General features: G+C 45.1%; 1 protein-coding gene across 6 annotated transcripts; it reads left to right on the top strand.

The window, feature by feature from the left end:
- The first annotated feature begins 29 nt into the window (after nt 1-29).
- On the top strand, nt 30-21,499 carry Nkiras1 (NFKB inhibitor interacting Ras like 1). 6 transcript variants are annotated; one of them, XM_045135810.1, is made up of 5 exons: nt 30-278; nt 7,264-7,371; nt 15,365-15,446; nt 15,531-15,606; nt 20,811-21,499. In XM_045135810.1, exons 2-5 carry the CDS (start codon nt 7,278-7,280, stop codon nt 21,051-21,053), a joined length of 495 nt encoding a protein of 164 aa, XP_044991745.1. In that variant the 5' UTR covers nt 30-278; nt 7,264-7,277; the 3' UTR covers nt 21,054-21,499. The 6 variants fall into 6 exon arrangements, with proteins under 6 accessions (XP_044991745.1, XP_044991743.1, XP_044991741.1 ...); XM_045135808.1 differs by adding an exon at nt 4,691-4,973 and having other exon boundaries at nt 39-278; nt 15,365-15,606; XM_045135806.1 differs by adding an exon at nt 4,691-5,050 and having other exon boundaries at nt 39-278; nt 15,365-15,606.
- Nucleotides 21,500-22,714: the final 1,215 nt, after the last annotated feature.

Raw genomic sequence — 22,714 nt, 5'->3', positions numbered from 1 at the left:
GGAGAGCCTCCTTCCGGTAGAGCGCGGTGGCCGCCCGGACCCTCATGGGACTTGTAGTTCCGGAATCGAGTTCGTCAGGATTGGTCTGGGCCTCCCGAGGTCCTGCCCCCTAGGGCTGTACCCGAGAGGCCGAGGCTGGATGTGACAGGGGAGCCGAGTGCCCAGCGGCCAGCTGGATCCCGCCACGGACCCCGGACCTGCAGAGGCACGTTGGGGGCGGAGCTCTCCTCCCGTGGCCGCGGAGCGCGGTGGAGCCGCGCAGCTTGCTTGAGTGGCAGGTTTGGGTCCCCTCCGCGGGCGCGTCACCCTGGGGGTCGTCTCGGCCGCGGGGAGGGCGGGCGCGCAGCGGAGGGGGGCTGCAGGAAGCCCGACTGGGGCGCCGGGCTTGGCCGGTGCCTGTCACCTCCATGCCATGTCCGTAGGTGGATTCGAGCCCAGGGTTACTTAACGCCATAACCACGGGTTTGGGTTTATTAGATCTTTTTTTTTTTTTTCTTTGAAAAGCAAAATATTGCCAGGCGTGGTGGCGCACGCCTTTAATCCCAGCACTCGGGAGGCAGAGGTAGGGGGATCGCCGTGAGTTCCATCTAGGCCACCCTGAGACTACGTAGTGAATTTCAGGTCAGCCTGGACTAGAGCGAGACCTTGCCTCGAAAAACCACAAAAAGAAAGAAAGAAAAAAATGTATTTGCCAAGCCCTATGTGTTAGGTTCGAGTGTTTGGGGGAAGAAATGTCTGCAGCAAATGCTGGCATTTTGCATCATTGCGTAGAAATGATAGCTTGCTGGCTTTAAAAAAAAAAAAATTGTATCTCCAGGATATTTTCTTTTTCATCCAATTTTGCGGTTTTAATTCCTTTCAGTTTCTGTGTTTATGTGTAGTCAGAGTTTGGGAATATTTACTTTTTCAATTACCTTGTGTTTTATTATTATTATTTCGTGGTCTTCTTTTTAAGTAAAAATCACAGCTTTGCCATTGTAAAAGTTCTTACCTGGTTTATTAAGAACTTCATACGTGCCAGGCACACACTCCACTGTTGGCACGATGCAGCTGCGAACCACAGAGACATTAAACATCAGTAAGGATTGTATTTGGTGCCAAATGCCAAGGACAGACACTGAGGGGAGCGCTGAGTGAGGGTTGCTGCATCGACGTTAGCGTCTGTGCAGAAGAACCCGGTTCCTGCTCAGAACCGGCAGCCCACGTAGCTGGCCTTGGATGGAGCTTGGACTGGGATTAGGTTGGAGTGTATCTCCCAGTAATTGCCTCATGTGCTTATCCTATGAGTGTGCCTGGGGGCTTTTGCAGTTTTGTTCTGAATGTTCAGCATAAGTATGCTTGAGAAGATAACACTTAAAAAAAAAAAATCTTTGGAGTTGGAGAGATGGCTCAGCAGTTAAAGGTGCTTGCTTGCAAAGTCTGATGGGCCTAAGTTTGGATTCCCCAGTGCCCACTGAAAGCCAGATATACATGCATCTGAAGTTTGTTTGCAATGAGGAGAGGCCCTGGTATACCCATCCTCTTCCCACCTCTTCCTCTGCTTGCAAATAGTAAATAAATAATTTTTTTAAAAGAAAAAACTTTGAGCCTGGGAATTTCGTTCAGTGGTGGAGTGTATGCCTCACATGTAGGAGGCCATGTGGCCAGTCCCCAGGACCAAAGCTAAAACTAAAGCAAACACAAACCCAAGCCTCAGGGTTGTAAATTGGGTGGAGGGAAATCGAGGCACAGGGGAAAGTCACAAGGCTGAAGTATGCCAGGGAAGATAGAGGGCCAGCAAGAAAACAGCGTGGCTGGAAGAAAACCTACAGAAAAGGAATGGTATTAGAGAGCTGTTTTTCACATGGATTTAAGATTTCAAACTGCCTGAGATAAGAAATCACTGGAAGGGGCTGGAGAGATGGCTTAGCAGTTAAGCGCTTGCCTGTGAAGCCTAAGGACCCCAGTTCGAGGCTCGGTTTCCCAGGTCCCACGTTAGCCAGATGCACAAGGGGGCGCACGCGTCTGGAGTTCGTTTGCAGTGGCTGGAAGCCCTGGCTCGCCCATTCTTTCTCCCTCTATCTGTCTTTCTCTCTGTCTGTCACTCTCAAATAAATAAATGAAAAATGAACAAAAAAAAAAAAAAGAAATCACTGGAAGAACATGAGGTTTACATTGTAAAACGATAATTTGGTGTGCTGGATTGAGGCTAAAAGAAAAAAAAAAAGATGGAAGCTGAGACATATTTTATTAGTTTCCCATTACAGCAACATTTTTAAAAAATGTTTATTTTTTGGAGAATTGGCTTAGCAGTTAAGGCACTTGCCTGAAAAGCCAAAGAACCTAGGTTCGATTCCCCATGACCCATGCAAGCCAGATGCACAAGGTAGCGCATATGTCTGGTGTTCGTTTGCAGTGGCCAAAGGCCCTGGTGCACCCATTCTCTCTCTACCTGCCTATCTCTCTCCCTCTCTCAAATAAATAAATAAAATGAATGTTTATTTTTTGGTGACAGGGTTTATTTTGGTTTACATTTTCAAGGTAAGTTTCATCGTGGCTGAAAAGGAATAGCAGGAACAGACAGGTAGCTGGGCATCACATCTCCACAGCCGGAAGAAAGTTGTCTGAGTCCTGGGCTAGGAGCTAGGCTATCTTACTCAAAGCCCACCCCTGGTGACACACCTCCTCCAGTAAGGCTCCACCTCCCAAAGGCTCCATCAGCTCGAGTCAAGCATGAGGCTCAGTTGCAAACACTTGAGGGGCTGAGGGACATTTCACATTCAAACCACCACACACTTCTACCATGGAGTTGTTGTGTGATGGTGTCTGTTGGTTGTTAACTTCACAGGACCCAGACTCACCAAGGACACTCGCCTCTGCACATGTCTGTGAGGGATTATGCAGATTAGGTTCATTGAAATTCAAAGTCCCACCTTAACTTTGGGCAGTATTAGCCCATGGCCTGGGGTTCTGGACTGTATAAAGGGAGGGAACAGGCTGAACACCAGCATTTATTACTGCTTCCTCAGTGAGGACTAGAGTAACCAGCTGCCTCATGCTCCTGCCATGCCTCACTGCCATGATAGACCAACCTCTGTGGTAGTTTGCATGTGTGTCCCCCATAGACTCAGGTGTTTTTTTATTTATTTTTATTTTTAATTTTTTAACATTTTCCATGATTATAAAATATATCCCATGGTAATTCCCTCTCTCCCCACCCCCACACTTTCCCATTTGAAATTCCATTCTCCATCATATTACCTCCCCATTACAATCATTGTAATTACATATATACAATATCAACCTATTAAGTATCCTCCTCCCTTCCGTTCTCTTCCCTTTATGTCTTCAGGTGTTTTAATAAAGCGTGTTGCTTAGATTTTGAGCCTCTTGGCTGGAGGAAGTATCACTGGGGGCAGATCCTGGGGTCCAGCCCTAAAGTGTGTTTGGGGTGGATCTGATTTCCAGCCCAAAGATATGCAGAACAGTTTGAGCTCTGGTGGGGTCCCTGCAGGTTCCCTGCAGGTTTTATGCTTGCTGCTTTTGGTGTTGGCTGGCTGGTAATGATGTCTCTCTGCTTGGGTGTGTGGAAGCAGCTGGGTCTGTGATCTTGAAATAAATTCCTTCCTTCCTTAAACTGTGCCTGGTTTGGATGTTCATTCCAGCAACGTGGAGCTGACAACATTGTCACCAAACTGTTAGGTGAAATAAACCTTTAAACTGTTTCTTTGTTTTTATGTATTTTTAAAAATATTTATTTATTTGACAGAGAGAGAAAAGAAAAGAAAGAAAGAGGGAGGAAGAGAGAGAGAGAGAATGAATGTACCAGGGCCTCAAGACACTAAACAAACTCCAGATGCATGTGCCACTTTGTGCATCTGGCTTTAACTGGGTGCTTCAGAGTTGAACCTAGGTCCTTAGGCATTGCAGGCAAGCGCCTTAACTGCTGAGCCATCTCTCCAGCCCTGTTTTTTAGGTATTGTTAAGGCAGGGTCTCACTCAAGCCCAGGCTGACCTGTAACTCACTCTAGCCCTGTCAGGTCTCAAATTCATGGTGATCCTCTACCTCAGCCTCCCAAGTGTCAGGACTAAAAGTGTGTACCATCACACCTGGCTACTTAAACTGGTTTTGTCAGATATTTTGTCCCAGCAATTATAAAGGTAACTTATATACCCAGCCCTCCTCACATCCCACTGTACTTTAATAAATCCTTGATAACTTACTTTTCTCAAGTCTTTGCTAAACATGGATAAGAACCTGAGGCTTGAGAGTCATGAACCTGGGGAGTTCTAAGCCAGGGCTCAGTCTCTCCTACATCATTGTAGAGATCCAATCCTGTAACAGTAGGGCTGTAAGGTGATATACAGGCTGCTTGAGGAGAAAAGTCATCCACAGTTTTACCCAGAAGACACTGTGCCACACAGCCAACCTGCCAGGCACGTTGGTTCAAAAGGGGCATGATTGTTAAGGAAGTAACCAACTACTTCCTGATTGGATTTGAGGCCCACTCCACAGGAGGGAATTTGTGCCTGGTACTATAAACTGGCCAGAAGCCCTTATCTGAGGAGGTCACAGTCACTGAGGGGAAGGACCTACTACAATTGTTTTGCTAAATGGATCTGTTGTCAGTTACCTTCTAAATATTTATGTTGACAACCCATAAACCAGTGCTGCTCCCAGCCTTGTCAGAGAAGCTTCTCTTTGCCACAGGCAGGGCTTAATGCAGAGATTCATGACTGGCCAGTGCTGAGAAGAGAGTCAGCCCCCACTCACCCCTCCAAGGCCCCGGGAACATCATGGAAGAGGGAATGGGAAGAATGTAAGAGCCAGAGCTGTGGAACGCCGTCTTCTGGATATGACATGGCTGGAGCAGTCATGGGCACTCAGCTTACCTGCATGGGATTGCAGCCATCACCACCATGACATCGCACACCTCCCTGAGGAGCCACTCGCAGTCTGGTTTCTCGGGCAGGGGAAGGCGTTTTCTTCAGAGGTATAGCCACTGGGAAGTTTGCTTGTGTTCTGGTGAATAACAACCTGCCCATGCTCAAGCAAGTAACCATAATTAAGGTCAGTGCATCACAAAAAAAAAATAAATAAATAAAAATCAAAATAGGCAGGGACAAGCTAGGAAGAGCTGGGCATAGTGGCTTACCTCACAATCCTAGCACTCAGGAGGCTGAGGTATCAATGTAAGTTTGAGGTCAGCTTGGGCTACTGAGTGAGTTCCAGGTCACCCTGAGCTACAGTGAGACCCTGCCTCAGAAAAAAAAGAAAAGAGAAGCAAAGGTAATAGAGGGTAAATATGATCAAAGTACATTATGTACATGTATGAAGTTACAAAAAAGAAAACCACCTGCAGAAAGAATCCTGTGATAAATGAAGTGATTTATGAGTCATAAATTCAGAGGTATATGTAGAAAACTACTTAAGACAGGCCATAGTTTGCTGGGTGTGGTGGCACATGCCTTTTAATTCCAGCATTTGGGAGGCTGTGAGTTTGAGGCCAGCCTAGGACTACAGAGTGAATTCCACATCAGCCTGGGCTAGAGTGAGACCCTATCTTGAAAAAGAAAAGAAGTAGTTGCAGACATAGGATCATATCACAGATAATCAATGCTACATAAAGCTCTGCAGTTATAAATAAAGCCTGAGGGTTTTGCAATTATAGCTAGATTGAACATATAAAGAAATAAAAGACCCTCAAGAGAATTGGTGCTCATGGAAACAAGTGATAAAAGCCTGTGGGTCTGCCAACCAGCCATGTTGGCAGTGGTGGTTAGTGTGCTGGTGAAACAGCATGCGTGGCCGTGTGGCAAGAGCTCTACGTTGTCAGTACACTGCAAGAGTGGTAGCATACAAATTTTTCTATAAGCCAACTAGTTGAGGGTGATTTGGGTCAAAAATAAAAGACTGAGGGCTGGAGAGATGGCTTAGTGGTTAAACGCTTGCCTGTGAAGCCTAAGGACACTGGTTCGAGGCTTGATTCCCCAGGACCCACGTTAGCCAGATGCACAAGGGGGCGCACGCGTCTGGAGTTCGTTTGCAGTGGCTGGAGACCCTGGTGCGCCCATTTAAAAAAATAAAATAAAAGAGAAAAATAAATAAATAAAAGACTGAGGGCTGGAGTGGTTAAGGAATTTGCCTACAAAATCTGATGATGTGGGTTCGATTCCCCAGTACCCGTGTAAAGCCAGATGCACAAAGTGGCTTATACATCTGGAATTTGTTTGCAGTGGTTAGAGGCCCTGTGTGCCCTTTCTGTGTGTCTCTCACTCTCTTTCCTATCTCTCTGCTTGCAAATAAATAAATAAATAAATAAATATTAGACTGAGAAAAGAGATATGTATAAGGAAAGCACATTTGTTTAATGTTTTCAGAATTGGCAAAAAAAAAAAAAATTGAGTGCTATGCAGCACATATGAATACAGAGATAACTTTTCTGCTGTTGTTAAGAGGTGCTCTGGGGCCGAACCCACATAAGCCACGTAAGGGGGTGCATGTGTCTGCAGTTCATTTACTGTGGCTAGAGGCCCTGATGTGTCCATTCTCTCTCTATGTCTCTTTCTCTCTCTCACATAAATAAATTATATATTATCTATTGGCCACCACGCCTGGCCAATAAATAAAATTTAAAGAAAAAAAAATATTTTAAAGCCAGGCGTGGTGGCACATGCCTTTAATCCAAGCACTTGGGAGGTAGAGGTAGGAGGATGGCCATGAGTTCAAGGCCACCCTGAGACTACATAGTGAATTCCAGGTCGGCCTGAGCTAGAGTAAGACTCTGCCTTGCTACCTTGAAAGACCCCCCCCCCAAAAAAAAAAGGATTTTAGGGCTGGAGAGATGGCTTAGTGGTTAAGGCACTTGCCTGTGAAGCCTAAAGTCCCAGGTTCAATTCCCTAGTGCCCATGTAAGCCAGATGCATAAGGTGACTTGTGCATCTGGAGTTTGTTTACAGTAGCTAGAGGGCCTAGTATGCCAATTCTCTCTCTGCCTCTTTCTCAGATAAATCAATGAATAAGATATTGAAAAAAACTCCTAATATTGGTTGCCCTAAGGAAGCCAATGGGAGGCTGGGAGTGGAGAGTGAAGGATGTCACACATTTGCATGCATGCTCCCAGGTCTCTTGCAAATTAATACGTTTGTCTTTATGTGTGGGGCTTGGGGATTGAACCCTGGCTGGCAGGTGTTACAAGCAAGCACTTATAGCCACTGACTCATCTCCCTCGCCCCCTGTATGTCCTGTTTGAAAGTTTTAAACACCGTTTGTTCTCTTCACAGTGACCTGAGGGAAGATGGGAAAGGGCTGTAAGGTTGTCGTTTGTGGGTTGTTGTCTGTGGGGAAGACGGCAATCCTGGAGCAACTCCTCTATGGGAATCATACTATTGGTAAGATTGTCTTTCTTAGTTTCTCTCCAGACTCTGGAAACTGGTGGAGGGCTTTTGTTGGTCATGCTAAATTAAATATGGGAGGTATTACACAAAAGTGAACTGTAAGGAGAAAAAGTAGGACAAAAATATCTTGGTTCTGTTGAAATTCAGCAGGGCTTGCTACAAGTTATAACTGACTAAGAGAGAGATTTATGAGGTAAGGCTTAGTGTGTATTTAAATAAAGTGAGAGGTGATCTAGGAACCTTAGAGTGGCTGACTTTAAAATCCACTAAATGAGGGCTGGAGTGATGGCGTCGCAATTAAGGCGTTTGCCTGCAAAGCCAAAGGACCCAGGTTCGACTACCCAGGACCCACGCAAGCCAGATGCACAAGAGGGTGCGTGCGTCTGGAGTTCACTTGCGGTGGCTGGAGGCCCTGGCAAGCTCATTCTCTATCTGCCTTTTTATCTCTGTTTCTCTCTCTCTCTCTCTCAAAAAAAAAAACCAACTTAATATTTCATTTTTATCTGAGAGTGAGAAAGAGGGATATAGAGAGATAGATGATAGATAGACAGACAGGCAGATAGACAGACAGAAAATGGGCACGCCAGGGTGAACTCCAGACGCACGCACCCTCTTGTGCATCTGGCTTGCGTGGGTCCTGGGTAGTCGAACCTGGGTCCTTTGGCTTTGCAGGCAAACGCCTTAATTGCGACGCCATCACTCCAGCCCAAAATAACATTTTTTTTTTTAAAGAATCCACTTGATAATATCATTCTCAATTATGGCATTTCAACAGTTATGTAGGGCTTGGGGGAGGGAGGGAGAAGGCAGAAAATGAAAGGAGAGAAAAACTGGGTTTTACAGCTGAGACAGGCTTTGTTTGGGAAAACCTGAGAAGGGCTCTGGCCAGGCTCTGGAGCCCTTTCCCTCACAGCCTAGGGAGTTCTTATCTAGACAATGGAGTCATGGCCCACAGCAGGGAAATGATAATTTGACTATTTATTTGGTCCATTTCAGAGAAATAACTATTCAGTGTCATTGAGATAGGTGGCCTGGGTAACTTCCAGGAAACGAATTAAAATTGTAAAATGGGGGCTGGAGAGATGGCTTAATGGTTAAAGTGCTTGCCTGCAAAGCCCAAGGACCCAAATCCAATTTCCTCAGATCCCATGTTAGCCACATGTGATACATTTGAAAGATCATGCATGTGCACAAAGTGGCACACGCCTCTGAGAGTTCCATTGCAGTGGCTGGAGGCCCTGGTAGCCAGTGTTCTCTCTCTCCCCCATAAAAAAGAAAGAAAAGCCGAGCGTGGTGGCGTATGCCTTTAATCCCAGCACTTGGGAGGCAGAGGTAGGAGGATCACCAAGAGTTCGAGACCACCCTGATACTACATAGTTAGTTTCAGGTCAGCCTGGACCAGAGTGAGACCCTACCTTGAAAAAAAAAAAAAAAAGCCTGAACAACAACAACAAAAAAATGTAAAATGCTGATCAGGGGCTGGAGACGTGTCTCAGTGGTTAAAGTTCGGTTCCCCAATACCTACATAAAGCCAGATGCACAGAATGGCACATACGGCTGGAGTTCGTTTGCACTGGCAGGAGCCCTGGAGTACCTGCTTTCTCTCTCCTCTCCCTCTCTCTCTCTCCTCTCTCTCTCTCTCTGCCTGAGAATAAATAAGAATAAAATGGCAGAGTTAAGAAAATGGAGACATTCTGGTTCTAACGGGTTTTTAAAAATGAACGAAATAGCTGTTTGCTGCATTATTACCTATTTTTGTAAATTTGGATTATCTCCCTTATTAAATATTTGCTGTGTGGGCTGGAGAGATGGCTTAGCGGTTAAGCGCTTGCCTGTGAAGCCTAAGGACCCCAGTTCGAGGCTCGCTTCCCCAGGTCCCATGTTAGCCAGATGCACAAGGGGGCGCACGCGTCTGGAGTTCGTTTGCAGAGGCTGGAAGCCCTGTCGCGCCCATTCTCTCTCTCTCCCTCTACCTGCCTTTCTCTCTGTGTCTGTCACTCTCAAATAAATAAATAAAAAATTAAAAAAAAATTTTGCTGTGTGATACCAGCTGTGAGGCTCATGGAGTTTCGGGGGTGAAGACAGCATTTCTGGCTTTAATGGTCTTAGTGAGGAAGACAGACACACGGGTTACGATGATCCAAGGTTTGTATATGAGATAAGTCCTCCAAGTACTTGTTTCTGGCAAGTAACTCAGAGCACATTTCTATCTTTAAAAAAAAAATTTTTTGTTTATTTTTATTTATTTATTTGAGAGTGACAGAGAAATAGGGAGAGAGAGAGAAAGAGGGAGAGAGAGAGAATGGGTATGCCAGGGCCTCCAGCCACTGCAAATGACCTCCAGACACATGCGCCCCCTTGTGCATCTGGCTAACGTGGGTCCTGGGGAATCAAGCCTCGAACCAGGGTCCTTACGCTTCACAGGCAAGCGCTTTACCACTAAGCCATCTCTCCAGCCCACATTTCTATCTTTTACTAATCATTTTTATGACCCATTCTAGCTTCTCAAAATCATATTGCAAGGTCATTCTCTGACTTTAGAGGAATTTGGAGGCCATCCTGGACTAGACCCTCAAAACTAAAAATAAATAAATAAAATTTTAATAAAATTAGTAACTTTTACTATTTCATCAAGGGTATTATTAAATGAAATTGTTTGTTGTTGTTGGTTTGGGACAGGCTTGTGTGGCCCCAGCTGGCTTGGAACTCCCTGTTTTGGGGGAGGATGACCTTGAATTCTTATTCCTCCTGAGTGCTAGGATTACAGTATGATCACCATACTGGGTTTATTCAGTGCTGGAGTTGAATCCAGGGTTTTGTGCATGTTAGGCAAGAAATCTACCAACTGACCAACACCCCCCAGCCTGAAAAACAAACAAACATTTTTTTTCCTAAATTTTTTTGTTTGCTTATTTTTTATTTATTTATTTGAGAGCGACAAAGAGAAGGAGGGAGAGAGAGAGAGAGAATGGGCGCATCAGGGCCTCCAGCCACTGAAAACAAACTCCAGACGCATGTGCTACCTTGTGCATCTGGCTTAACATGGGACCTGGAGAATCAAACCTGGGTCCTTAGGCTTTGCAGGTATGTCCCTTAACTGCTAAGCCATCTCTCCAGCCCAAGTACAGATACCTTTAAATGAATAATGCAATCCAAACCTTTGCAAATTCTCCATATAGATCAAAAAGTAGAACTTTGGAACTGGGCAAGGTGGCATATGCCTTTAATCGCAGCACTCGGAAGGCAAAGGTAGGAGGATCGCTGTGAGTTTGAGTTCACCCTGAGACTACATAGTGGATTCCAGGTCAGCCTAGGCCAGAAGGAGACCCTACCTTGAAAAACCAAAATAAATAAATAAATAAAATAAAATGAAGGAGATCTTTGGAGCTGGGTGATGGCTCAGCAGTTAAAGGCACTTGCTGCCAAAGCTTGACGGCCTGGGTTCAATTCCCCAGTACCCATGTTAAACCAGATACACAAAGCAGTGCATGCATCTGGAATTCATTTGCAGTGGCAGTAGGCCCTGGCACATCCATCATCATTCTCTCAGGGGGGTATGTATGTGTGTGTATATATATATATATTTAAAATAAAATTTGAAGGCCACTTCAATGGCTCCCTTTAGGTTAATCATTCTCTCTCTTTATGGTTTTGTCACTTATGCACGGATCACTAAATGGTATAGTCCATCTTTTTTTTTTTTTTTTTGAGAGAAAGAGGCAGATGAGAGAGAGAAAATGGGCACACCAGGGCCTCTAGCCACTGCGAACAAACTTCAGACACATGCACCACCTTGTGCATCTGGCTTACAAGGGGTACTGGTCCTTTGGCTTCACAGGCAAGCACCTTAACTGCTAAGTCATCTCTCCAGCCCAAGGTATAGTTTACTTTTGCCTGTTATTGATATTACATGGATGGAATTATACTACATAAACTCTTTGACATCTGGTTTCTTTCACTTAGCATTATCTTTGTAAAATTTATCTGTTTGTAGCCATAATTGTCATTGCTATATGCTAGTGTTTAAAAATACCTAAATTTATTTCATATATGCATGTATATGTATATATACATAAACACACACACACAAATAGGTATATAGTTGGTGGTAGTTGGGACTGAACCAAGGTCGCACACATGCTAGGCAAGTAAATACTTTACACCTAAGCTACAATCCCAGCCTGTTTTGAAATTTGAGTCAAGGCCTCAGTAAATTGCTTAGGTTGACCTAAGCTCACCTGTAACCCAGGAAAGCTTTGAACTTATGATCCTCTTGCCTCAGCCTTCAGAGCAGATACAGTATAGGCCCTGTCCATTAGTATCTCTTATATCTCAGTGAACATTTGCATTGCTTCTTGTTGGAGTTACTTGAATAATGCTACTATGAACAGCTCTTATGTGTGTGTGTCCTGGTAAGCATGTGACTGGTTCTGACTGAGATATGTATCTAGAATTGAAACTGCTGGATCATAGGTGGAATGTATCTTCAGTTTTATCAGGTCATATTGTCTTCTTGTGCTAATGATGTTCCCTCCAGAATGCTTGTTGAAACTTAATCTCCAGGTCAGTTGTATTAAAGATGTGTCCTTCAAGAGTGCTCATCACTGGGCTGGGAGAGATGGCTGACTGGTTAAGTGCTTGCCTGTGAAGCCTAAGGACCCTGGTTCGAGGCTCGATTCCCCAGGACCCACGTTAGCCAGATGCACAAGGGGGTGCACATGTCTGGAGTTCATTTGCAGCGGCTGGAGGCCCTGGCATGCCCATTCTCTCTCTCTCTCAAATAAATAAATAAAAATGAGGAGAAAAAAAAAAGATTGCTCATCAAGAGTGCTCCGCTCTTGTGACTGGAATTGGTACCCTTACTGAAGAGCTTGGGGTTGAAGCAAAGTGTATCTTGTTCTCCCGGCACTGAGGACACAGCAGTGTGAGACAGCTATAGTACGCGGCAATAAGGAGCCACTGTGGAAGGAAAGACTGACCCCTCTCTGGACACTCACCCGCTGCCACCCCGAGTTTCCATGTCCTAGGCTCCAAAAGTACTCCACCCACTGAGCAACATCCCTAGTCCACTGACCCATTAACTTAGGGCGACTTAGAGCACTTACAGATATTTTATATAAGTCATCTTCAACCATTCTGGAATATTTAGGTTGTTAAGAAAACTATAACCAGCCGGGCATGGTGGCACACGCCTGTAATCCCAACACTCAGGAGGCGGAGGCAGGAAGATCACTGTGAGTTCAAGGCCACCCTGAGAATACATAGTGAATTCCGGGTCAGCCTGGGCTAGAGTGAGACCCTACCTCGAAAAACCAGAAAGAAAAAAAACACAAAAAACTATAATCAGAGTTTTCAAAACAGTGTAACATAACCTTTTTTTTTTTGTTTTTTCAAGGTAGGGTCTCACTCTAGTCCATGCTGACCTGGAATCCATTATGTAGTCTCAGGGTGGCCTGAAATTCACAGCAATCCTCCTACCTCTTCCTCCTGAGTACTGGGATTAAAGGCGTGTGCAACCACACCCGGCTACAACATGTTTTTTTTTTTTTTGCATAGGATGCTAATGCACATTTGACCTCTGGATATAGCCAATATTTAAGATGCAAAATTTTAATATGAAGGTGAATAGAGATCATATCATGCCTATCTTACTCCATCTCTAGTCATTAAAATCAGTGTTGAGGGCTGGAGAGGATGGCTTAGCAGTTTCATTTCCTGGTGTGCCCATGCTCTGTCTCTCTGTGTGTCTGAATCTCTTATCTGCTTCTCTCTCTCTCAAGTTAATAAGATATTTAAAAAAATCAGTGTTAATTTTCCCCATAATTCCCTTATCAACAAAGGATTATGGAATATTTGCTATGTATAGGATGTTGTCTTTCACTTGAGACAAATCTCTTTTCTGCTTCTTTCTCATCTTTCTCAAATACATAAATACATTTTAAAAATATTAAAAAAAATACATCTGAAGATTGCCCAGGGGATAGTGATGAAAAGAAGAAAATGAGGAAGGACAAGTGTGACCATCTTTAACCACTGAGCCATTTCTCCAGCCCCAAGATGTAATTTTTTTTTTTTTTTTGAGAGAGGATCTCACCACTGTAGGCCAAGCTGACTAGAATTCACTCAGTAGTCTCGGGGTGACTTTGACCTCATGGTGATCCTCCTACCCTTGCCTCCTGAGTGCTGGGATTAAAGGCAGGCACCACCATACCCGGCTAGAAATATTTTTTATTATTAAAATATTCTATATATTGAGGAAAGGAGAGCCACGGAAAAGCACCTACATGGCTACCATTCCCACATGGAGGGCCTGGGGAAAAAGTATGGAAAGAAAAAAGAAAGTTCAAAGAGCTCCTGCCATGTGGGGAGCTGGAGGGGATAAAGAACCCATGCGGAGAGTGAAAGCTAGGGGGCCCTCTGGCCTGGGCCTCAGCCTAGGACAAGCCCCTCCAGGGCTCCCTAGGCTGGCTCAGCCCAAGCTCAGGCCCAGGCCCAGGCCCAGCTGAGGGAACAACTTACCCACAGCTGGAAGTTCCCAAGTGATCACAGCTCAAAATATTTTTATTTATTTGCTAGCAGAGAGAGAGATAGGGGAGACAGAGACAATGGGTGTGCCAGGGCCTCTAGCCACTGCAAATGAACTCCAGACACATGCACTACTATGTGCATCTGGCTTTACATGGGTACTGGGGAATCGAACTCAGTTCATTAGGCTTTGCAGGCAAGCGCATTAACTGCTGAGCCATCTCTCCAGCCCTAGAATTTTTTTGTGTGTGGGAAAAAAAAGAGTTTATTTTGACTTACAGACTTGAGGGGAAGCTCCTTGATGGCAGGGGAAAATGCTAACCATTTGCTGGGAACCTAGCATTCAGAATACCTAAGTTTATGGGGAACACCTGAATCAAACTACCACAATATCCTTTCTCCTTAGTTCTCCAACCTCTTTATTTAATTTATTTATTTGCAAGTAGAGAAATATAGACAGGGAGACAGAATGAGCATGGGTGTGCCAGGGCCTTCAGCCACTGCAGATGAATTCCAAATACTATTTTACATCTCAGCCCTAGAAATTTTTTAAAAATATTTTATTTGAGAGAGAGAGAATGGGACAGATAAAAGATGTTTGCTTGCAAAGTGTAAGGTGTTCTGGTTCAAGTCTCCAGTACCCATGTAAGCCAGATGCACAAGGTGGCACATGCATCTGGAGTTTGTTTGCAGAGGCTAGAGGCCCTGATGTGCACTCTCTCTCTCTCTCTCTCTCTCTCTCAAATAAATATATATATTTTTAAATGCACCTAGTGTGGGGGTGCAAACCTGTAATCCTAGTACTTGGAAGGCAGAGAAAGGGCAACATGGGGAGTTCCAGGCCAGCCAGGGCTACATCGTGCAACTTCCTATCAAAAGCAAACAAACAAATGGAAAAAAAAAAAAAAAGGTGGGCGTGGTAGTATACACCTTTATTCCCACACTCGGGAGGCAGAGGTAGGAGGATCACCTAGATCAAGGCCACCCTGAGACTACATAGTGAATTCCAGGTCAGCGTGGATAGAGTGAAACCCTACCTGCAAAAAGAAAAAAAAATTATATATTTATATATATATATATATATATATATATATATATATATATATAATTTTTTTATATATATATACTGGGCTGGAGAGATGGCTTAGTGGCTAAGGCACTTGCCTGCGAAGCCCAAGGACCCAGGTTGAATTCCCCAGTATGTATATAAGCCAGATGCACAAGGTGGTGCATGCATCTGGAGTGGCTGGAGGCCCTGGCACACCCATTCTCTCTCTCAAATCAATAAGTTAAATTAAAAAAACAAACAACCATCCTGCTTTTCATTTCCAAGAAGTTAGCAAAGGAGGAATGTGATTGTTACCAATGGTATTTATTGGGAAACCCAGAAAGGGAGCCTGGGAAGGGCAGGGGAGCAGTGAACACTGGCTTCTCACAGAAGACACTTCCTTTTTAATCTCAGGGATGGAAGACTGTGAAACAATGGAAGACGTGTACATGGCTTCGGTGGAGACTGACCGAGGAGTGAAAGAACAGCTCCACCTGTACGACACCAGAGGCCTGCAGGAAGGTGTGGAGCTGCCCAAGCACTACTTTTCATTTGCTGACGGTTTTGTCCTTGTGTACAGTGTGAATAACCTGGAGTCTTTTCAAAGAGTGGAGCTGCTGAAGAAAGAAATCGACAAGTTCAAAGACAAAAAAGAGGTGGGTATGTAAAAATGCCAATGAATTGTGACACTGACTATTCAGCTTATAACGTAGTGTGCGCACTGGAAAAGCATTGCATCTTGTTCCCAGTATCTCTGAACCCTGCTCTAGACAGGAGGTGCAGGACTGGCTTGGCTCACTGCGCACACAGGCTGTGGCTTCCTGGCTCCAGTTCAGCACTGTTTCCTCAGGCTTTTCATGGTCTCCTGAGAGAAACGGGATTCTTGAGAGAGAAAACGAGGAATCACAAGCAAATTAGTCATCACTAGATCCTACCTGTTATCATTTAGAAATGAGACCTTGGGCTGGAGAGATGGCTTAGTGGTTAAGCACTTGCCTGTGAAGCCTAAGGACCCCTGTTCGAGGCTCGATTCCCCAGGACCCACATTACCCAAATGCACAAGGGGGCGCACGCGTCCGGAGTTCATTTGCAGTGGCTGGAAGCCCTGGCGCACCCATTCTCATTCTCTCTCTCTCCTTCTGTCACTCTCAAATAAATAAAAATAAATAAAAATGAGACCTTGGCTAGAGATGGCTTAGCAGTTAAAGCACATGCTTGCAAAGCCTAAGGACCCCAGTTTGATTCTCCAGGTCCCATGTTAGCCAGCTGCATAAGGGGCACATGTGTCTGGAGTTCATTTGCAGTGGCTGGAGGCCCTGGCATGCCCATTCTCTCTCTCTCTCTCTCCCTCCTTCCCTCCCTCTGTCTCTAATAAATAAATAAAGGAAAAAAGAAAAACAAAAGAGAGTATTATAAAATGAGAGGGGCTGGGAGATGGCTTAGTAGTTAAGGCACTTGCTTGTGAAGCCAAAGGACCTAGGTTTGATTCCCCTGGGCCCATGTAAGCCAGATACACAGGGAGGCACATGTGTCAAGTTCATTTGCAGCAGCCGGAGTCCCTGGAATGCCCTTTCTCTCTCTCTCTCTCAAATAAATAAAAATAAAAATAAAATAGAGACCTACCTCAGCCTGTGAAGACTTGGCCAACACCTGTCCTCCTACCATCAGCAACTCTGGTCTACTTTTCTATTTTTCTCTCATGGTTTGGCTGTCCTCCATGGCTAATTCTCCTGTCTGGGACTCCTCTCCGATCTTCTTCTACACCCTTCATGTGGCTGACGCATGGCGGGAGCTCATCTCGTATGTGCTGGTTAGCAAGTGGCACTGGTAGCTTTGAGCCCAGGTTCTGCAAGCCTGAGTGCTTCTGTGTCCCTCGCCATGGGACTGGGGTTTCAGATGTGGGTGGCTGGCTGTTCATGTGAGTGCTGGGAATTTGAATTTGAGCAGTCTTTCAGGCCCTCACGCTTATGCAGGAAGTATTCTTAATCTCTGAGCCATTCCTCCAGTTCAAGAAGCATATTTTTAAAAAGTATTTATTATTAAGACTCATAGGTTTTATGGAGTTTTCTTAATATAAGCAAGGTTGAACATCTTTTGACTCATTTAAAATGAGTCATTTTGGATGCTAAGTTGAAAACAGACATTTGAAGAACAAGGTGAGAATTAAGTGGACAGTGAGACAGAAGAGAAACCAAGAGGGGTGGGTGTTGGGAAAGCAAATGACGCCAGGAACGTCACTTAGAAAGCAGGGAGCGGGGACTGGAGGGATGGCTCAGCGGTTAAGGCATTTGCCTGCAAAGCCAAAGGATGCCAGTTCAACTCTCCAGGACCCACGTAAGCCACATGTACAAGGGGGCACACACATCTGGAGTTCGTTTGCAGTGGCTGGAGGCCTGCCCATAAAATAAAAATAAAAATAAAAGAAAGCAAGCAGGGAGTGCAGAGCTGGAGAGATAGCTTAGCAGTTAAGCTCTTGCCTGTGAAGCCTAAGGACCCTGGTTCGAGGCTTGATGCCAGATGCACAAGGTGGAATATGTATCTGGAGTTTGTTTGCAGTGGCTGGAGGCTCTGGCATGCCCATTCACACACACACACACACACACACACACACACACACACTCTCTCTCTCTCTCTCTCTCTCTCTCTCGCTCTCGCTCTTGCTCTCTCTTTACCTCTTTGTCTGTCACTCCCAAATAAACAAACAAAAAATAAAAGAAAAAAGAAAAACGAAAGCAGGGAGTGAGCCAGAAGTGGTGGTGCAACCTTTAATTCCAGCACATGGCAGACGTAGGTAGGAGGATGGCTGCGAGTTCGAGGCCAGCCTGAAATTACAGAGTGAATTCCAGGTCAGCCTGGGCTAGAGGGAGACCCTACCTCAAAAAAATAAAAAAAACCAACCAACGAACGAAACAAACAAAAAAATCGGGGAATGATTCCACTTGTGGTAGTGTGAATGCATGCCAGGCATGGTGGCACATGTCTTTAATCCCAGCACTTGGGAGAGGTAGGAGGATCACTGTGAGTTTGAGGCTACCCCGAGACTTCGTAGTGAATTCCAGGTCAGCCTGGGTTAGAGACCCTACCTCAAAAAACAGTAATAATAAAAAAAGCAGCAGTTTGAGCTCTGGAGGTCCTGTTTACAGCTGGGTTTTATTTCCGCTTTTTGGTGTTTGCTGGCTGGTATTGGTTTCTCTCTCTCTGCTTGGATTTATGAATCGAAGCCAGCTTCTTCTGCCACTGATGGGACTTCTAGAAGCTTGAAATAAATCCCTTCCTCTCATTAAAACTGTGTGTGACTGGATGCTGTCTACCACACCACTGTCAGATTCTGCAGATAGCTTCAGAGAGTCTTCATATGTGGAGTCTGACAAGCAGTGTTTGGGGAAGTGAGCAGAAACCTGAAGAACAGGCTGGAGAAAGGTATAGAAAGGTTTTTTAAAAATATTTTATTTATCTCTTTATTTAAGAGAGAGCCTGGGTCCTTAGGTTTCACAGGCAAGTGCCTAAACTCTTCAGCCCCTAAAATCCTTTTTTTTCTTCTTAAAAATTTTTTTTGTTTGGTTTTTCAAGGTAGGGTCTCACTGTAGCTCAGGCTGACCTGAATTCACTGTTTCACTCTGTAGTCTCAGGCTGGCCTCCAACTCACAGTGATCTTCCTACCTGAGTGCTGGGATCACAGGTATGCGCCACCATGCCCGGCAAGAGTTAAACTGAACAGGATGGTTTGCTGGGTGGATGTGATGGGATAATGGGAGAAGCAGCCAGTGAGGAGACTGAGCTGGCTGAGAGGAATGGCATACAAGGGAGACGAAAGACCTTGGTACAGACAGCAGAGGCAGAGGCTGGGAGGTGGCAAGATGCTTCCTTTTTATCTATTTATGTATTACTTGAGAGAAAAAAGAGAACGGACACACCAGGACTCTAGCCTCTGAAAAACTCCAGGTACATGTGCCACATTGTGCATCTGGCTTTTCCATGGCTACTGTGGAATGGAACCCAGGTCCTTACGATTTGAAGGTAAATGCCTTAACTGCCGAGCCATCTCCCCAGCTCAGAGATGCTTTCTTGCAAAGCCTGTTGGCCTGGATTTGATCCCCCAATACCCACATAATGCCAGATGTACAAAGTGGATGTGTGTCTGGATTTTGTATGCAGTGGCAGGAGGCCCTGGCATGCCCATTCTCTCTCGCAAATAGATAAAATATTTAAAAATAGAGATAGCGGCAGCAGACCAAGTAGTCCTTTGTTTGGACTCGGGGGGTGGGGGGGTCAGGCCTGACGGGGAAGGTAGAGGTGATGTGGGAGCTGGTTACTGACTAGGGTGTGGCCGTGGGAGCAAGGAAGGCCAGAACACTGAGAGGCCAAGGTTACAGAGGCAGCGCAGGAGTGGGGGAGTGGGAACCGTAGGCTTGGTGATCGCAAGGGTGCTGCGTGTGGATGGGGTCAGTGGGTCTACTGGACTAGAAATTTTAGAGGCGGCTATGGGAACAGCACACATGCTATCCAAGCCCTCTTTAAGGATCAGTGGTAGTGGGGGAGGGGAAAAGCCAGGCAAGAAGGGAAAGTCGGAAGTGAGAGGGGCGGCGGGTGTCTGACCAATGACAGATGGGCTTGGAGGAGCCCCCCTGGCTCTGGGCCAGGAAGAAAGGGGCCCAGTCTTCCTGAGAGCAACCGCTCCAGACTAGGAACGCAGCAGTGGCTCAGCAGGGCCGCTTTTCAGATTTTGCCTGGACAGTTCTGATCCACCCTTCCTATCTGGCCTCCTCACTGTCTGAACTTCTGGATCCTGGGCTTTGACAGTTGTCACTGCTATCTCCCTCAAACTTGCCTGGTGGGCAGTTAGGCTTGAATGGTCTACCTATACTTAGTGGAACATGCTCTTGTTGGCCCACAGCTCATCAGGTATTTAGCAAGCACTTAAAAAAAAATTATGTTATTTGAGAAAGATACAGAAATTGGCAGGTAGGAGAAAGAATGGGTGAGCCAGGGCCTTCAACGACTGCAAACAAACTCCAGATGCATGCGCCCCCTTGTGCATCTGGCTTATGTGGATCCTGGGGAATTGAACCTGGGTCCTTTGGCTTTGTAGGCAAGCACCTTAACCACTAAGCCATCGCTCCAGCCCTAGCAAGCCCTTTTTAAAGACAGAATAACACAACAAAAAATTCTTGTTTTTTGCTGAAGAGATGGCTTAGCGGTTAAGGTGCTTGACTGTGAAGCCTAAGGATCCAGGTTCAACTGCCCAGTACCCACATAAGCTAGATGAACAAGGTGGCACATGCGTCTGGAATTCGTTTACAGTGCCTAGAGGCCCTGGCATACCCATTCTCTTCCTCTTCCTTTCTCTTTCTCAATAAACAAAATATTTTAAAAAGACACTATAGAACAAAGCCAGGTGGCTCATGCCTATAATCCCGGCACTCAAGGAGGTAGGAGGATCACTGTGAGTTTGAGGCCAGCCTGGGCTAGAGAGAGACTTAACCTCAAACAACAGCAGTTGCATACAGAACATCTGAATGCATCAGGATAAAGGAATGAGGTGGTAGCCTTCTCCCAGTACCAAGAATTGAATCTGGGGGCCTCATGCTTGCTAGGGTGAGCTCTCTACCACTTAGCTATATTCTCAGTCTTCTTAAAACATTGTTTTCACCAGGGTTTAAGTTGTTCAAACTATCATTAAGCTGGCTGTGTAACCCAGGTAGGTCTTGAACTTGGAATCCTTCTGCCTCAGCCTCTAGAGCAAGTGGGATTACAGGCCTGCCCCACCGGAGGATCATGTCAAATAGGACAGTGGTCCTCATCCGTTCTGCCTAGTAATGAATGTACCAAAGTGTTATCTTGATCCATTTTTTTTTTCCAGGTAGCAATCGTTGTTCTAGGCAACAAACTGGACCTTTCGGAGCAGAGACAAGTGGACGCTGAGGTGGCACAGCAGTGGGCAAGAAGTGAGAAAGTGAGGCTGTGGGAAGTGACGGTAACTGACCGGAGAACCCTGATTGAGCCCTTCACTCTACTAGCCAGTAAGCTTTCCCAGCCCCAGAGCAAGTCCAGCTTCCCCTTGCCTGGGAGGAAGAACAAGGGGAACTCCAGCTCAGAGAACTAACCCAATGGCTTGTTGAACAGCTGTTGTCTTTGAGTGTAAGTGATGTCAGTGAACATGGTGGGAAGTTCATTCTGACATCGGCCCTCTGTGTACATGTGGCCCTTAGGGAGGAGTGCCTAAGAAGTCACTTAATGCACTTTAGGTTATGATTAACGTATTATTACCTGACATGAAAATATACTGTCATTATTTGAAACCTAATCCTGAAATCCACACCTGTGTTATTTATGCTGCATTTGTCATTAAAAAAGTGCTGTGTACATGTGGCCCTTAGGGAGGAGTGCCTAAGAAGTCACTTAATGCACTTTAGGTTATGATTAACGTATTATTACCTGACATGAAAATATACTGTCATTATTTGAAACCTAATCCTGAAATCCACACCTGTGTTATTTATGCTGCATTTGTCATTAAAAAAGCAAAATAAAATTTGGATATTATACAAATGCACCGCATGAAACCCTCTCACAACCTGTTGTATTGGTTGTAACTTTATGCAAATTCCTTAACTAAAACATGACTGTTTTTTAAAAGTTGATAAGGGCTGGAGAGATGGTTCAGTGGTTAAAGGTGCTTGCTTGCAAAGCCTGATGGTCCAGATTCAATTCCCTAGTTCCCATATAAAGCTACATGCACAAGTGGCGCATGCATCTGGAAGTTTGTTTGCAGAGGAAGGAAGCCCTGGCACACTTATACTCCCCTATGTCTGCCTCTTTCTCTCTCAAATAAATAAATTATAAATTGGTTAATCATCTAATATCTGGGATTGTCAAACTTGGCATTTTTGTGTGTGAAAATTGGACTAACTAACAATGAATAATTTTTTTGTTTTTCGAGGTGGGAGGGGCTCTCTAGTCAAGGCTGGCCTGGAACTCACTCTGTAGTCCCAAGCTGGCCTCAAACTCACAGCAATCCTTCTACCTCTGCCTCCCCAGTGCTAGCATTAAAGGCAGGCATCACCACTCCTGGCTATGAATAATTTTCATATTAAATTTTAATTTCATGCCAGGCATGGTGGTGCACACCTTTAATCCCAGCACTCAGGAGGCAGAGGTAGGAGGATCTCTGTGAGTTCAAGGCCACCCTGAGACTACAGAGTGAATTCCAGGTCTTCTTGGTCTAGAGTGAGACCCTACCTTGAACCACACCCCCCCAAAAAAAATTTCATCAAATTTTGTTACATAGAATGAAAGTCATGGTTTTGATATTTTCACAAAGTTTAACATGATTTGAAGCTGGTATAAGCAGTTGATTATTATTCCGTGGCTTCTTGGTTCCACAGCCAGGCCCATGTCGGTAAACCAAATACCAGTCTTCCTTTTAAAACGGCCAAGTAGTGCCAGTTTTCCAGGAGTTAATGCCTTCTGAGTGGTCACGTGCATGAAAATGTATCATAAAAATATGAGCTGCCAGTGGTCTTAAAGTTAGATATGTGAGTTAATACTCCTAAGAGTTAGTTGCGGTATCTTTTAAATGGTACAGCAAACATGTCAGCTGGGTCAAGGTCTCAGTAGTCCACGTTGGCCTCAAACTACTCACTATGTAGCTGAGGATGACCTTGAGCCTCTGCTTCCCAGTCCTGGCACTGAAACCTTTTCACCACTACGTACAACTGCTGCAGAAGCAAAGAATCTGCAGAAAGGAAGTGAACATAGCAGGGT

Source organism: Jaculus jaculus, chromosome 16 (genome assembly GCF_020740685.1).
Source record: "Jaculus jaculus isolate mJacJac1 chromosome 16, mJacJac1.mat.Y.cur, whole genome shotgun sequence".
In the NCBI taxonomy this organism is placed as follows: domain Eukaryota; kingdom Metazoa; phylum Chordata; class Mammalia; order Rodentia; family Dipodidae; genus Jaculus; species Jaculus jaculus.
This window is presented reverse-complemented; position numbering and strand designations above follow the sequence as displayed.

Bases quoted from the DNA above. Each gene is read 5' to 3' on its own strand.
- Nkiras1 (XM_045135809.1), top strand. From the start codon at position 7,278: ATGGGAAAGGGCTGTAAGGTTGTCGTTTGTGGGTTGTTGTCTGTGGGG. The intron at 7,372-15,364 runs GTAAGATTGTCT...TTTTAATCTCAG, and splicing joins CTATGGGAATCATACTATTG to GGATGGAAGACTGTGAAACA. The intron at 15,607-20,810 runs GTGGGTATGTAA...TTTTTTTTCCAG, and splicing joins AGTTCAAAGACAAAAAAGAG to GTAGCAATCGTTGTTCTAGG.